The 13,695-nt window shown below is 41.8% G+C and overlaps 1 protein-coding gene across 2 annotated transcripts in view; it reads left to right on the top strand.

Moving 5' to 3' along the window:
* Positions 1-12,542, top strand: part of Ythdf2 (YTH N(6)-methyladenosine RNA binding protein 2) — a 33,810-nt gene extending 21,268 nt beyond the window's left edge. For both annotated transcript variants that reach the window (XM_013034813.1, XM_013034819.1), the window contains one exon: positions 11,702-12,542. In XM_013034813.1, coding sequence (XP_012890267.1) covers positions 11,702-11,725 — 24 coding nt within the window. In that variant the 3' untranslated portion in view covers positions 11,726-12,542. The remainder of the gene's footprint in view (positions 1-11,701) is intronic.
* The last annotated feature ends 1,153 nt before the right edge of the window (positions 12,543-13,695 follow it).

The following is a 13,695-nucleotide window of genomic DNA, read 5'->3' as shown; positions in this document are numbered from 1 at the left end:
TCTGGGCCTGGGCGCTGTCCCTCAGCTCTTCAGCTCAAGGCTAGCGCTCTACCACTTGAGCCACAGCGCCACTTCTGGCTTTTTTCTTTTTGCTTTTGTGGTGCTGAGGAATGGAACCCAGGGCCTCGAGCATGCAAGGCAAGCGCTCTACCACTGAGCCACCTTCCCAGCCCAATTATAGCCAATTATAAAAGCTATAAAAGACTGAAAAAGAATGTCACTCATAATCTCAGCTACAACAAAACTCATCATTTTGATAGTTTCCTTCTGAGCTTTACTACTCAATTGGTTTATACAGTTACTTATTGTACTTATACTACTTTTTTCCTCTTACCACTAGTAACTTATCCATGTTTAACATTTGATAGATATCACTATAATAGGTCCTTTTTGTTTATTTTTAATCTCCATGAAGTTTACTTTAAAATTTACTGTAAAATTATCTCCTACAGTCAGACAACTTAGATTCAAAAGGAATAACTTTCCCAAGATTCCTAGTTAGTTTGTCATTAGTAGCTCATGCCTATACCAAACTTCTCAGGAGGCTGAGAATCTTGTTTTGAGGCCATTTCAGGCACATAGATCCATGGCACTTGGTTAGTTTAAGCTAGAATGTAGGGACTCTTAGCCACTTGGCTATCTTGAAGTAGCATGAACTGTGCCTAAAAGCTGGGTACCAGTGGCTCATACCTGTAATCTTAGCTACTCAGAAGTTAGAAAACAGAATGGGCAGACAAATCTTTAAGACTCTTATCTCCATTTAACCAGCAAAAAGCTGGAACTGGGATTAGGGCTCAAGTGGTAGTGTCAGCCTTAAGGAAAAATGTGAGACCTTGAGGCCCTGAGTTCAAGCCCCAGTACTGGCCAGGTGTGCTGCATGGATGTGTGTGCCTACATCCATCCATAACCATTCATTTCTCCCCACCCCCACATGAGCCAGTGGTTCAAATTTATAATCCTAGTCCTGAGTTCAGGCTCTAGTATGGTAGCTCAAAAAGTAAAATGCTGGTGTATGTTGTGTGTTGTTGTTGATACCAGGGTTTTATCATGTAGCCTAGTCTTATATGGGACTTGAGATCCCCTTGCCCCAGCCTGTCTCTAAAAGGTGGTATTTAAAGGTAATCACCTTTTTGGAGTGTGGGATTGACTGAGTATTGTCGGTGGGGCACTGTTGTGTCACTTGCCTATAATCCTGGCTACTCAGGAAGCTGATAGAAGAATTGTAGTTTGAAGCTAATCCAGGTGCAGTTGGGCTGGAAGTATAGTTCAAGTGGTAGATTGCCAGCAGTGAACAAAAAGGTTGATTGAAGCCAGGCACCTGTGACTCACACCTGTAATGCTAGCTACTCAGGAGACTGAGATCTGAGAATCACAGTTTGAAGCCAGCCTGGGCAGGAAAGTACAGGAGACTCTCATGTCCAATAAACTACTCAGAAAAAGTAGTGCTGTGGCTCAGGGACAGCATCAGGCCCTGATTTCAAGCCCCAGGACCAGCATATAAAGGAAAAGGAAAAAGAAAAACAAGTTGATTGAGGACACAGGTCCTGAGTTGAATTACCAGTGCTAGTGTGCGTGTAGGTACACACACATGTACATAATTGTCTAATACAGTTGTATAAGCTAAGATCAGTATTTTCAAACTTTTTTGAAATTGGTCCCATTGTGAAATTCAATTCAAAGGTAGTATAGCCAAGGGATTACTTTGAGAATAATAAAGCCTGGCAAACTATTTCATTTAGTTTGGAAATACTGTTTTCAATTTTTCTTTTCTTTTTTTTTTTTTTGTCATCAGTCGTGGGACTTGAACTCTGGGCTTGGGTCCTGTCCTTGTGCTCTTCAGCTCAAGGTGAGTGCTCTACCACTTGAGCTATAGCGCCACTTCCAGTTTTCTAGTGGTTAATTGGAGATGAGAGTCTCACGTATTTTTCTTCCCTGGGCTGGCTTTGAACTGTGATCCTCAGATCTCAGCCTCCTGAGTAGGTAGGATTACAGGCATGAGCCACCAGTGCCCAGCTCTGTTTTCAATTTTTACTTTTAGTTAACACTTAAAAAAATTAGTTATCTTACCCTTTGTTCTCTATTGAGAAATTATTTGTTGGATTTATTCAGGTATTGAGCATTTCCAGGCTTTCACTTTTTATATTTTTCTTTCATGGAGTGTATATATGAATTAAGCTACTAATTACCAGTCTTGGAAAAGAATAAGCTGGTAGAAAAGGTTACTAATGAATGTATTTAGTTCATCCCAGTCCTCCTACATTTTTATAACTTCATTGCATCTAGCAAAACTAAAGGGGATGAAATCAGAGTAGAACTAAAGAAGGCTTGAACTCAGGTCTCACATTCTCACTCAGCTGGCACTGTACTTGATCCATACCTCCAAGCCCTTTTTTTTTTTCTGCTGGTCCTGAGGCTTGTTTGTTTTGTTTTTTTGGGTTCGGTTGTGGAGCCTGAATTCTGGGCCTGGGCGCTGTCCCTCAGCTCTTCAACTCAAGGCTAGCGCTCTACCACTTGAGCAACAGCGCCACTTCCGGCTTTTTTTTTTTTCTGATTATGTGGTGCTGAGGAATGGAACCCAGGGCCTCAGGCATGCAAGGCAAGCGCTCTACCACTGAGCCACCTTCCCAGCCCTGGTCCTGAGGCTTGAACTCTGGTCCTTGGTGCTATCCCTGAGCTTCTGTTGCTCAAGGTTAGCGCTTACCACTTGAGCCACAGGGCTACTTCCAGCTTTTTCTGAATAGTTTATTGAAGATAAGGGTCTCATGGACTTTCCTACCCTTGCTGGCTTCAAACCATGATCCTCAGTTCTCGGTCTCCTGAGTAGCTAGGATTACAGACATGAGCCTCCTGTGCCCAGCACACCTTTAGCTTTTTTTTTTTTTTTTTGGGTCTGGTCGTGGGGCCTGAACTCTGGGCCTGGGCGCTGTCCCTCAGCTCTTCAGCTCAAGGCTAGCGCTCTACCACTTGAGCCACAGCGCCACTTCCGGCTTTTTTTCTTTTTGCTTATGTGGTGCTGAGGAATGGAACCCAGGGCCTTGAGCATGCAAGGCAAGCGCTCTACCACTGAGCCACCTTCCCAGCCCACCTTTAGCTTTTTTACTGGTTAGTTTGGAAATGATGTCTCTCAGGCTTTTATGTCTGGGCTGGCTTTGAACCATGGTCTTCAGAGTAGCTGGAATCTCTGCCTTTTGAGCCACTAACTCCCAACTTTAAGAAAGTATTTAAGAATTTTTAATTTATTCATTCCTCCCAGGTCCCTCATGGGATGTGAACTCAGGGTCTGGGCACTGTCCCTGAGGTGCTTTTTGTTCAAGGCTAGTGTTCTACCAATTGAGCCACAGCGCTACTTCAGCTTTTTCTGTTTCTGTGGTACTGAGGAATTGAACCCAGGGCTTCATGTATGCTAGTCAAGTACTCTGTCACTAAGCCAACTTCCCAGCCTCAGCCCAGTTTTTTTAATTGAGTATGACAGTCTTGCTTTAAATTGGAGAACTGATAGAACTTTGTTTCCTGGCCTATTGAAAGGAGACTATTAATTATACTTTACAGTTAATTACAGTCAGAATCATTCAACTATTGCCTATATTCTGAGATTTAAACTCAGTTAGTTTGCTTTGCTCTATATTGTGAGTAACACCTCTAGCCCAGCTTTTTGGTGGTTATTTTGGAGATAGAATCTTGCTGTATCTGGTTCTCTCTCACTCCCCAGGCTGGCTTCTAGCCTCCATCCTCCAGATTTTAGCCTCCTAAAGTAGCTAGGATTTACAAGCCTGAGCCACTAGTGTTTGTCTCATCCAACTTTGTTTGCATGCCAGTTAGCTAGTATTAGGGCTTGAACTCAGTACCTTGTGCTCTTGCTTGGCTTTTTTGCTTAAGACTGGCACTCTACCATTTTAGCCAAATTTCCCATGCCATCTTTTTGCTGGTTAATTGGAAGTAAAAGTCTTATCTGCTGATGCCATATTTCTAGTCTCTATCTTTAGATCAGCCTCCTATGTCAAATCAGCCTCCTGAGTAGCTGATTTACAGAATGAGCCACTGGTGCCAGGTTTTATTCATCTGTTCTTAATAGCATTGGAGACTAAAGATTGATTAGTTTGCCCAGTACTGGTGACTCATGCCTGTAATCTTTTTTTTTGGGGGGGGGGAGGACGGGGCTTGGTCGTGGACCCTGAACTCAAAGCTAGTGCTCCACCACTTGAGCCACAGTGCCACTTCCAGCTTTCTCTGCTTATGTGGTGCTGAGAAATTGAACCCAGGGCCTCCTGCATGCAAGGCAAGCACTCTACCACTGAACTACCTTCCTAGCCCTCCATGAGACTCTTATCTCCAATAAACCACCAGAAAGCTGAGCTACCTTCCCAGCCCCTTGTCTGTAATCTTAACTACTCAGAAGGCTGAGATGTGAGGATCATGGTTCGAAGATAACTTGGACAGGAAAATCTGTGAGACTTATCTTCAGTTCATCAGACCCATCAATCAACCACTTTGAGCCACAGCTCCACTTCTGGCTTTTTCTGAATAGTTTATTGGAGATAAGAGCCTTACAGACTTTTGTGCCTGGCTGGCTTCAGATCTCAGCCTCCTGAGTAGCTAAGATTATAGGCATGAGCCACTGATGCCCAGCTTAAAAAAAAAATTTTTTTTTTTTCCTGGGCCTGGGTGCTGTTCCTGGGCTCTTCAGCACAAGACCACTTGAGCCACAGTGCCACTTCTGTTTTTTTGGGTGGTTAATTGGAGATAAGAGTCTTACAGACTTCCTTGTCTGGGTTGGCTTTGAACCGCCATCCTCAGGTCTTAGCCTTCTGAGTAGCTAGAATTACAGGTGTGAGCCACCAGCTCTCAGCTTTTACCCTTTTTAATTACCAGGTTTTTAAGGTTAGTAAAGTTATGCCCCCAAAATAAATGTGAATAGTGTGTTTTATGGTCCACTTAGAGGATACAGCTCAGTGGCCAAGCTCTTACCTAGTATGCACAAAACTCTGGGCATAGTCCTAGGTACTACCCCCCAAGATGAATATAAAGCAAGAAAAAAAGCGCAATAGGACAGATGGTAAGAGAAAGTATACAAGGCTTTATGTGGCAGTGCACACAAAGCATTTGGAGTTCAAGGCCAGCCTAATGGTTGTGGTCCAAAAAATTTCAGAGACTAAATTTACAACATTTACATAAATATATTGATCTATTTTTAAAAATTACAATGTCGGGCTGGAAAGGTGGCTCAGTGGTAGAGTGCTTGCCTTGCATGCCTGAGGCCCTGGGTTCGATTCCTCAGCACCACATAAGCAAAGAGAAAAATGCCGGAAGTGGCGCTGTGGCTCAAATGGTAGAGTGCTAGCCTTGAGCTGAAGAGCTGAGGGACAGTGCCCAGGCCCAGAGTTCAGGCCCCACGATTGGACCCCAAAAAACAAAACAAAAAAAAATTTACAATGTCGCTGCTTAGAAATCTGTAGATGTATGATTTAAAAGCTATATAAGAGAGAGAGGGCTGGGAAGGTAGCTCAGTGGTAGAGTGCTTGCCTTGCATGCATGAGGCCCTAGGTTTGATTCCTCAGCACCACATAAGCAGAAAAAGCCAGAAGTGGTACTGTGGCTCAAGTGGTAGAGTGCTAAGCTTGAGCTGAAGAGCTGAGGCACATTGTCTAGGCCCAGAGTTCAAGCCCCACGACTGACCAAAAAAAAAAAAAAAACAGAGTGGGATATTATTTGTTTCAAAGAATCTACTAGGTGTTCTTGGAAGGAATCCACTGAGAATTAGGAAGTATTCTATGTAGTATATCTAGAGATTTCATATATGTAACAACATTGCCACCTTGTGGCTTTTACACTATTCGAGCCATGGAGTTTTATAATCACCTATTGTTTCTCTTTTTTTAGTGTTGAGGATTGAACCCCACAGCCTATGGGTATTGGGCAGTTTTATACCACTAAGCTGTATCTCCAGTCCTGTATTCTGATATAAAATGGAGTGGGCATATATGTTAGCTTTGCAATTCTACCTTGATTTCAATTTTCTGGTAGTAGAATTACTGATTTCTTTCTTTTTTTTTTTTTTGGGTCCGGTCGTGGGGCCTGAATTCTGGGCCTGGGCACTGTCCCTCAGCTCTTCAGCTCAAGGGTAGCGCTCTACCACTTGAGCCACTTCCGGCTTTTTTCTTTTTGTTTATGTGGTGCTGAGGAATCAAACCCAGGGCCTCATGCATGCAAGGCAAGCGTTCTACCACTGAGCCACCTTCCCAGCCCTACTGATTTCTTTTTTAATTTTTTTGTTTTGTTTTGTTTTGTTAGTCATGGGGCTTGAACTCTGGGCCTGAGTGCTACCCCTCAGCTTTTCAGCTCAAGGCTAGCGCTCTACCACTTGAGCTACAGCCCCACTTCCGATTTTCTGGTGGTTTATTGGAAATAAGAGTCTCACAGACTTGGCTGCCCGTGCTGGCTGTGAACCGTGATCCTCAGATCTCAGCCTCCTGAGTAGCCAGGATTTACAGGCGTGAGCCACCGGCGCCCGGCTTTTTTTTTTTTTTTTTTTTAGTATTTATGCCATAGTACCCCAAAACTGAATAATGCAAAAGTAGTTTTTTTTAATGCAGAAATTTTGAATGAGTACTTACTGAATAATTAATATTTTGAGGCAATATACTTTCTTCCCTGAATAATGCATTCTACACATCATTATATCACTCTAAAAATGGAATAAATACATACATGTACCTTGGCATGTTTTTTTTTTTGTTTGTTTGGGTTTTTTTTTTAACTGTATTTTTTTTTTTGTCTTTTCTTTTTTGGTACTGGGGATCGAACCCAGGATGCTGCGCTTGCTAGACAAGCGCTTTGCCACTGAGCTACATCCCAGCCCTGTTTTTTTTTGTTTTTTGTCGGTCATGGGGCTTGAACTTTGGACTTGGGTGCTGTCCCTCAGCTCAAGGCGAGCACTCTTATCACTTGAGCTACAGCGCCACTTAAGGGTTTCTAGTGGTTTATTGGAGATGGGAATCTCATGGTCCTTCCTGCCCATGCTGGCTTTGAACCACAATCCTCAGATCTCAGCCTCCTGAGTAACTAGGATTATAGGCATGAGCCACCTGCGCCCAGAAGAGTAAGGACTTTTTATTTTTTTAATGTAGTACTGAGGAATCAAACCCAGGTCTTCGTGTATGCTAGACAAGCACTGTACCTCTAAGCCATATTTCTAGCCCTACAATATTTTTTTTTTTTTGGGTCCGGTCGTGGGGCCTGAACTCTGGGCCTGGGCGCTGTCCCTCAGCTCTTCAGCTCAAGGCTAGCGCTCCACCACTTGAGCCACAGCACCACTTCTGGCTTTTTTCTTTTTGCTTATGTGGTGCTGAGGAATTGAACCCAGGGCCTCAGGCATGCAAGGCAAGTGCTCTACCACTGAGCCAACTTCCCAGCCCCTCTAGCCCTACAATAATTTTAATTAAGCAAAAAGAGAAGCATGGTTTTCATCAATAAGTTGTCTTATTTTAATAATGAAGGGGATCCTACACCTTTTTTGGTCAGTCATGGGGCTTGAACTCAAGACCTGGGATGCTGACCCTGAGCTCTTGCTCAATGCTAGTGCTTTACCATTTTGAGCTATATGACTCCACTTCTGGTTTTCTGGTGGTTAATTGGAGATAGGAGTTGCTTGGACTTTTCCTGCCTAAACTGGCTTTGAACCTTGATCCTCAGATCTCAACCTTCTGAGTGGCTAGGATTACATGGGTGAGTCACCAGCACCTAGCTTACACTACTTTCTGACAAATATAGGAAACTGATGATTATTGATAGGTTAAGAAATTATAGCACAATAAATGTTATTGATAAATTTGTGTAAAGTGAAGTGGGACTAAGGAGTGAGTAGATAGAAGTGTGGGCATTTGGTTGAAGGCTACAAACCCTATGCTAGTTTTTTTTTTTTTGTCGGTCGTGGTGCTTGAACTCTGGGCTTGGCACTGTCCCTCAGCTCTTCAGCTCAAGTTGAGCGCTCTACCACTTGAGCCACAGCGCCACTTCCAGTTTTCTAGTGGTTTATTGGAGATGAGAGTCTCATGGACTTTCATGCCCGGGCTGGCTTTGAGCTGTGATCCTCAGATCTCAGCCTCCTGAGTAGCTATGATTACAGACGTGAGCCACTGGCACCCGGCTACTTTTTTTGTTGTTGGTAGTGGGGCTTGAACTCTTTGCCTGGGTGCTGTCCCTGACCACTTCAGCTCAAAGAAAGCACTCTACCACCTGAGCCACAGTGCCATTTTCCCTTTTTCTGGTGGTTAATTGGAGATAAGGTCTCATGGATTTTCCTGCCCTGGCTGGCTTTGAACCACAATCCTCAGATCTCAGTCCCCTGAGCAGCTAGGATTAAAGATTGGACCTGGTAGTTTGGAGAAATGTTGACTAAGAGATGAATAATTACAGGTTTGGAGGAATAAGTTTAAAGGGCTGTTGCATAGGCTATAGTTAATGATAACACAGTACTTATTTACTTTTTGGCTAGTCCTTCTCTTGTTCTGCTTTCTTGCTTCTGGAGGTGCTTTGCCACATGAGTAACACTTCGAATCTGATATTTTTCTGGTTAGCTATGGAGTCCACAATTAAATTTTCTCCCAGGGCTGGCTTTCAACTGAGATCAGGTATCAGCCTCCTAAGTAGGATTATAGGTGTGAGCCACTGGAGGCTACTTTTGAGGTATTTTGAAAAATTCAGAGACATCATCATAAAAATAACCATATGAGACAGTAATTTGTTAGGTTTAACCATTTCACAATACAAGTGTATTTCATAAAATGTTTTATATTATAAATACATTTAATTTGACCTATCAATTATTTAGAAAAGATTAGAAATAACTATCCTAGTGGAATTTTGGGATGGAGTGTGAATTCAGTAGAATCCTATTCTGCTCTTTGTTCTTTGCTTGTTACATCCAGGAATACACCTAATTATACTTTTAGTATGTTGGCTTTTTTCTAGTTAATGGGACATAATGTTTATGAGCTTGAAGATGTTATGTTTACCACTTTGTATTTGTGAATATACATCCTGTTTCTGTCTTAGTTCTCACTGTTGTATTTGTATTTCTTTTTTTTGTCGGTTGTGGGGCCTGAACTCTGGGTCTGGGCACTGTCCCTCAGCTCTTCAGCTCAAGGCTAGTGCTCTGCCACTTGAGCCACAGCACCACTTCTGGCTTTTTCTGCTTATGTTGTGCTGAGGAATCTAACCCAAGTCCTCATGCATGGAAGGCAAGCACTCTACCACTGAGCCACCTTCCCAGCCCACATTTGTATTTCTTAAGACTTAAAAGTACCTTTCACTGAAATCTAAAAGGACTTTGGATAGGGTTAGTAGGTAGGCTGTACATAACAGTGTCATAGGGGAAACAAAAATTATGTGTCTTTTTTTGTGATACCAAGGATTGAACTCAGGACCTTGAGCTTTAAATGTTCTACTACTTGAGCCATGCCCTCAGTTCTTTGGTTTTGTTTGTTGTTAAGTAACTTCTTAAGCTTTTGTATGGGAAAGTAACTTCTTTGAACTTCATTTTTCTTTTCTGTCTCTCCCTCCCCCTCTTTCCCCCTCCTTTTGAATCAGTTGTGGAGCTTGAACTCAGGGCCTTGATGCTGTCCCTGAGCTTTTTTTGCTCAAGCTAGCCCTATACTACTTTGAGCCACAGCTCCATTTCTAGTTTTATGTGGTTATTGGAGATAATGACTCCTAGGGACTTTCCTTAGTTAGCTGTGAACCACGATTCTCAGATCTTAGCCTCCTGAGTAGCTAGGATTAAAGGTGTGTGAGCCAGGAGGCTGGGAATGTGGCTTAGTCATAGAGTGTTTGCCTAGCATGCTTCATATGAAGCCCTGGGTTCGATTCCTCAATACTACATAAACAGAAAAAGCCAGAAGTGGAGCTCTGGCTCAGGTGGTAGAGTGCTAGCCTTGAGCAGAAGCAGCTCAGGGACAGTGCCCAGGCCCTGAGTTTCAAGCCCCAGGACTTGGGGGGTGAAGGGCAGGGAAGATGTGAGTTACCAGTGCCTGACTTTAACTTCATTTTCTAAAATAAATAATGGGTGGATGTAATGTGGTGGTATCTACCCGTTACACTTGTACTCAGGAGACTGAAGCAGAAGAGGACCAAGAATTTGAGGTTGTTTTGAGCTATGTCCTTATCATCCCCCCAAAAAAAAGAAGAAAGAAAAAGGATTCCTTGTATAGTGATTATGAAGATTGTTAGTGGTTATATATGATACATGGAAACCCATAAATGACAGTTGATAAGTTAAGGTGTGTGTGTCTTTTTTTAAATCATACATCAGAATCATCACAGGGTAAGTAGTAGAAAATTAAGCTTAGGCCTGTGCACTCTTGAGCACTCAATGCCCTGTGAATTCTAGCCTTTGTTTCCTCTTGTGGGGGCAGGCAGGATTGAATCCAGGGCCTTTTGTATGCTGAACAAGCAATGTCACTTGAGCCTTGCCCTTAGCTGAGTTGTTTTATGTTTTGTTGCTTTTTTTTTTTGTCCTGGGGATTGAACTCTGGGCCTGGGTGCTGTTTCTGTGCTCTTCAGCTCAAGGTTAGGTAGGGCTCTATCACTTGAGCCACAGCACCACTTCTGATTTTCTGGTGGTTTATTGGAGATTAGAGTCTCATGGACTTTCCTGCTTGGGCTGGCTTTGAATCATGATCCTCAAGTCTCAGCCTCCTGAGTAGCTAGGATTACAGGTTCAAGTGAGCCATAGTCAGTCTTCAAAATTTATATCTAAGTAGATTTCTAACTGTGTGTAGATGGTTCTCTTGCCTTCTATGGACTAAGGTTTCTATAAATCTCATTAAGTTTTACTTTACAGAAAAGACATTTGAATTCCTATGTCCATGTTCTCATGGTTATTGTGGAATTTCAGTGCTGGTTGGTTTAGGATATAGTGTGTTCCTTCCCTTCTTGAGACTGTTGATGTGTATATCCAGCTACTTTGTTATGTCATGTTTTAGGCTAATTAAGCATTAGCCTAAAGCTATAACAACAAATATAATAACAAAGTGAGTCTGTTTAGTTACAGTAATGGATTTCAAAGTAAAAGGTAATTTCAAAGTAAAAGGTATATTTGGGTGTTGCTGCTTTTGGTTTAAATCTGTAACAAGTAAAAGACAATGCTGGGTGCCAGTGGCTCATGCCTGTAATTCTAGCAACCCAGGAAACTGATACCTGAGGATGACAGGTTGAAGCCAGCCTGTGAGACTCTTATCCTCCAGTAAGCTACTAAAAAAACTAGAAGTGGCTCTGTGCACAAAAGCTTGGGAACAGTGTCAAAGCCTTGCGTTTAAACGCCATGACCAACAACAGCAACAAAAAAAGCTTATTGTATCATGTCTGTAACCCTAAGTTACAAGGCTTGAGAACTCAGAATCTGTTCAAAGCCAGCCCAGGCAGGAAAGTAAGTGAGACTCTGATCCAATTAACCACTTAAAAGCTGGTAGTAGAGCTGAAGAGCAGTAGACTTGAGGGGAAAAGAAAGATCACAGACCACTCAGTCCCAAGTTCCAGGCTTAGGATAGGAGACATGCAGACACACGTACATATACACACATACACATCAACTTATTTGTGGAAATAATTTATCCAGCACAAATGACTTAATGTATTATTCTACAGACTTTTAATGTGGAAGCATGTTTGGATAACTAACTATGTAACTTTTTTCTTACCTCTTTAGGAACGCCAAGGTCGTGGGAAATAAAAAGCAGTTCTGCACTGACTGCAGCAACGGTTGCGTCTGCATATCCTAAATGGAAAAGATGACCTTCAAGAGAATTAGGACTTGTTTCTTAATTTCATTGACTTCAGAGACGATTGCAGACTTGCAGTTTAAGTATTGGAATTTCACAAAAGACATAGGACTTAACTGGAAAATGAACAAAAAAAAAAAAAGAAAAAGAAAAAAAACTAAACAAAAAATCCCTCTAGGTAGTTTAGGTGAAAAATGTCCTTTTTATTTTGGCTTTGGTTGTGATTTCAGAGCATAACGCTTTGTTTTTGTCTTTTTACTATGTTTTTCGGATTTTTAAGTCCGTAAGTGCATACAGTTTTCTCTAATTTTTAAACCCTTTCCTCCCATTTTGACATTTGCACTTGGAGAACACTTGAGTTTCGAAGGTTTTGGGCATCCACCCCAGGAAGTGGGAATTTGATTTTTCCCTTCCAAACTGGAAGAACATTTTTATGAAGAATTTTTGTCTAGGAGAATTTAACAGTGTTACCCAAGGTTGTGTCTATAAGGGTGGTTAATTTTCTCTGACCCTTTGTTACTCAAAGTAAAGTACTAGGCGTCCTAAGAAATGTTCTGTTCTTGTACATTATACTGATGAAGTCAGGATTAATTTGATTTCAAACCTAAGAACAGTGGTTTTCAGAAATGCATTTTGGAAGAGAAAAATATTGTAAAACGTGTAGTGAATGTTTCTTCAGTTTCTTGTTCAGCCAATTGAGGAAAGGGCATTGCCTTTCTTTTTACCATTAATCACTTCTCAATAAACGTGAGATCCTGTTGAGCATCACTTCTAGTACCGTTTAGTATTATTTTAAGTCTGCTGTGTTCTGGGAGAGATTTGGAGTGTAAGGAGTCTTGAGAGAGGCAGTAGCAACTCATTTTAGATACATTGTGTTGAGAGAAAAAGGTTTAGGTTTGTTTTGTACTTAGAGCTGGATAACTGTGGCCTCTGCAAAGTAAGATAGGCAAATGTTCAAAATGCTTTGTTTCTGGATGCTCTCCAGGGAAGATAGAACCTCTGCTAAATCATTCATGCAATAGATACTTATGTTTATTGTACCACACACTGTACTCCATAGAAGTCTCTCCAGCTGTCTCAAGTTCAAAGGAGGTAGCAGCCAGCACTCAAGAATGTAAAGGCTTAATACAAAATACGGTTTATTTAGACAGCATTCTACATGGATGCAGGTTCCCTAAATGAATTGCCAGTGGGCTTGGGTCTTTGTGAACTTCTTCGCCTCATTTTTGTTTATTCCCCAAGGTTTGATAAGGCTCTCTAACTGAAAAGGTTTTTGGTTCTTAATATGTTTCAAACTTGAAGAGTTAATTATACTGATTTTAAAATTTGGTTTATGATATTGGTAGACAATTTTGCTTTCAGATTACTTATTCTCACACAGCCTAGGCTACTAAGTCAAGGAAGCCAGTAAAATGAGTCATTGTTGACTTGTAATTAGCATTATAGTTTGACCCTTTCAGCCAAGAGTTTTGCTTATCAGAGGCATAATATACAGTATTTCTGGATATTCCTACCTGCTAAGCCTTTTGAAATATATTCCTCCTACAAAAATAAATTGGGGAAATCTTGGGTGTTGTCATTAGTGTGAATATACTAGATTTCCATTTTTAGCCCTAACTTCTATCACTTCCATAGCACTTCTTTGGGTTGTTTAGCCTTTAAAAGAGAAATACCCACAGAAAAGCAATTCAAAGGCAATTTTAGGTCAGGCATGAGTGGCTCACACTTACAATCCTAACTATTCAGAAGGCTGAGATGTGAGGATTATGGTTCGAAGTTAACCTGGGCAGGAAAATCCATGAGACTCCTGTCTCCAGCTAATCACCAGAAACCCAGAAATGGAGCTGTGGCTCAAATGGTGTAAAGCACTAGCCTTATACATCAAAGCTCAAGGGCAGTGCCCAGGCTGGAATTCAAGCTC

The sequence above is a fragment of the Dipodomys ordii genome, unplaced genomic scaffold, assembly GCF_000151885.1.
Source record: "Dipodomys ordii isolate 6190 unplaced genomic scaffold, Dord_2.0 Scaffold6, whole genome shotgun sequence".
Classification (NCBI taxonomy): Eukaryota; Metazoa; Chordata; class Mammalia; order Rodentia; family Heteromyidae; genus Dipodomys; species Dipodomys ordii.
The sequence above is the reverse complement of the archived record's forward strand: the minus strand, read 5'-3'. Positions and strand labels throughout refer to the sequence as shown.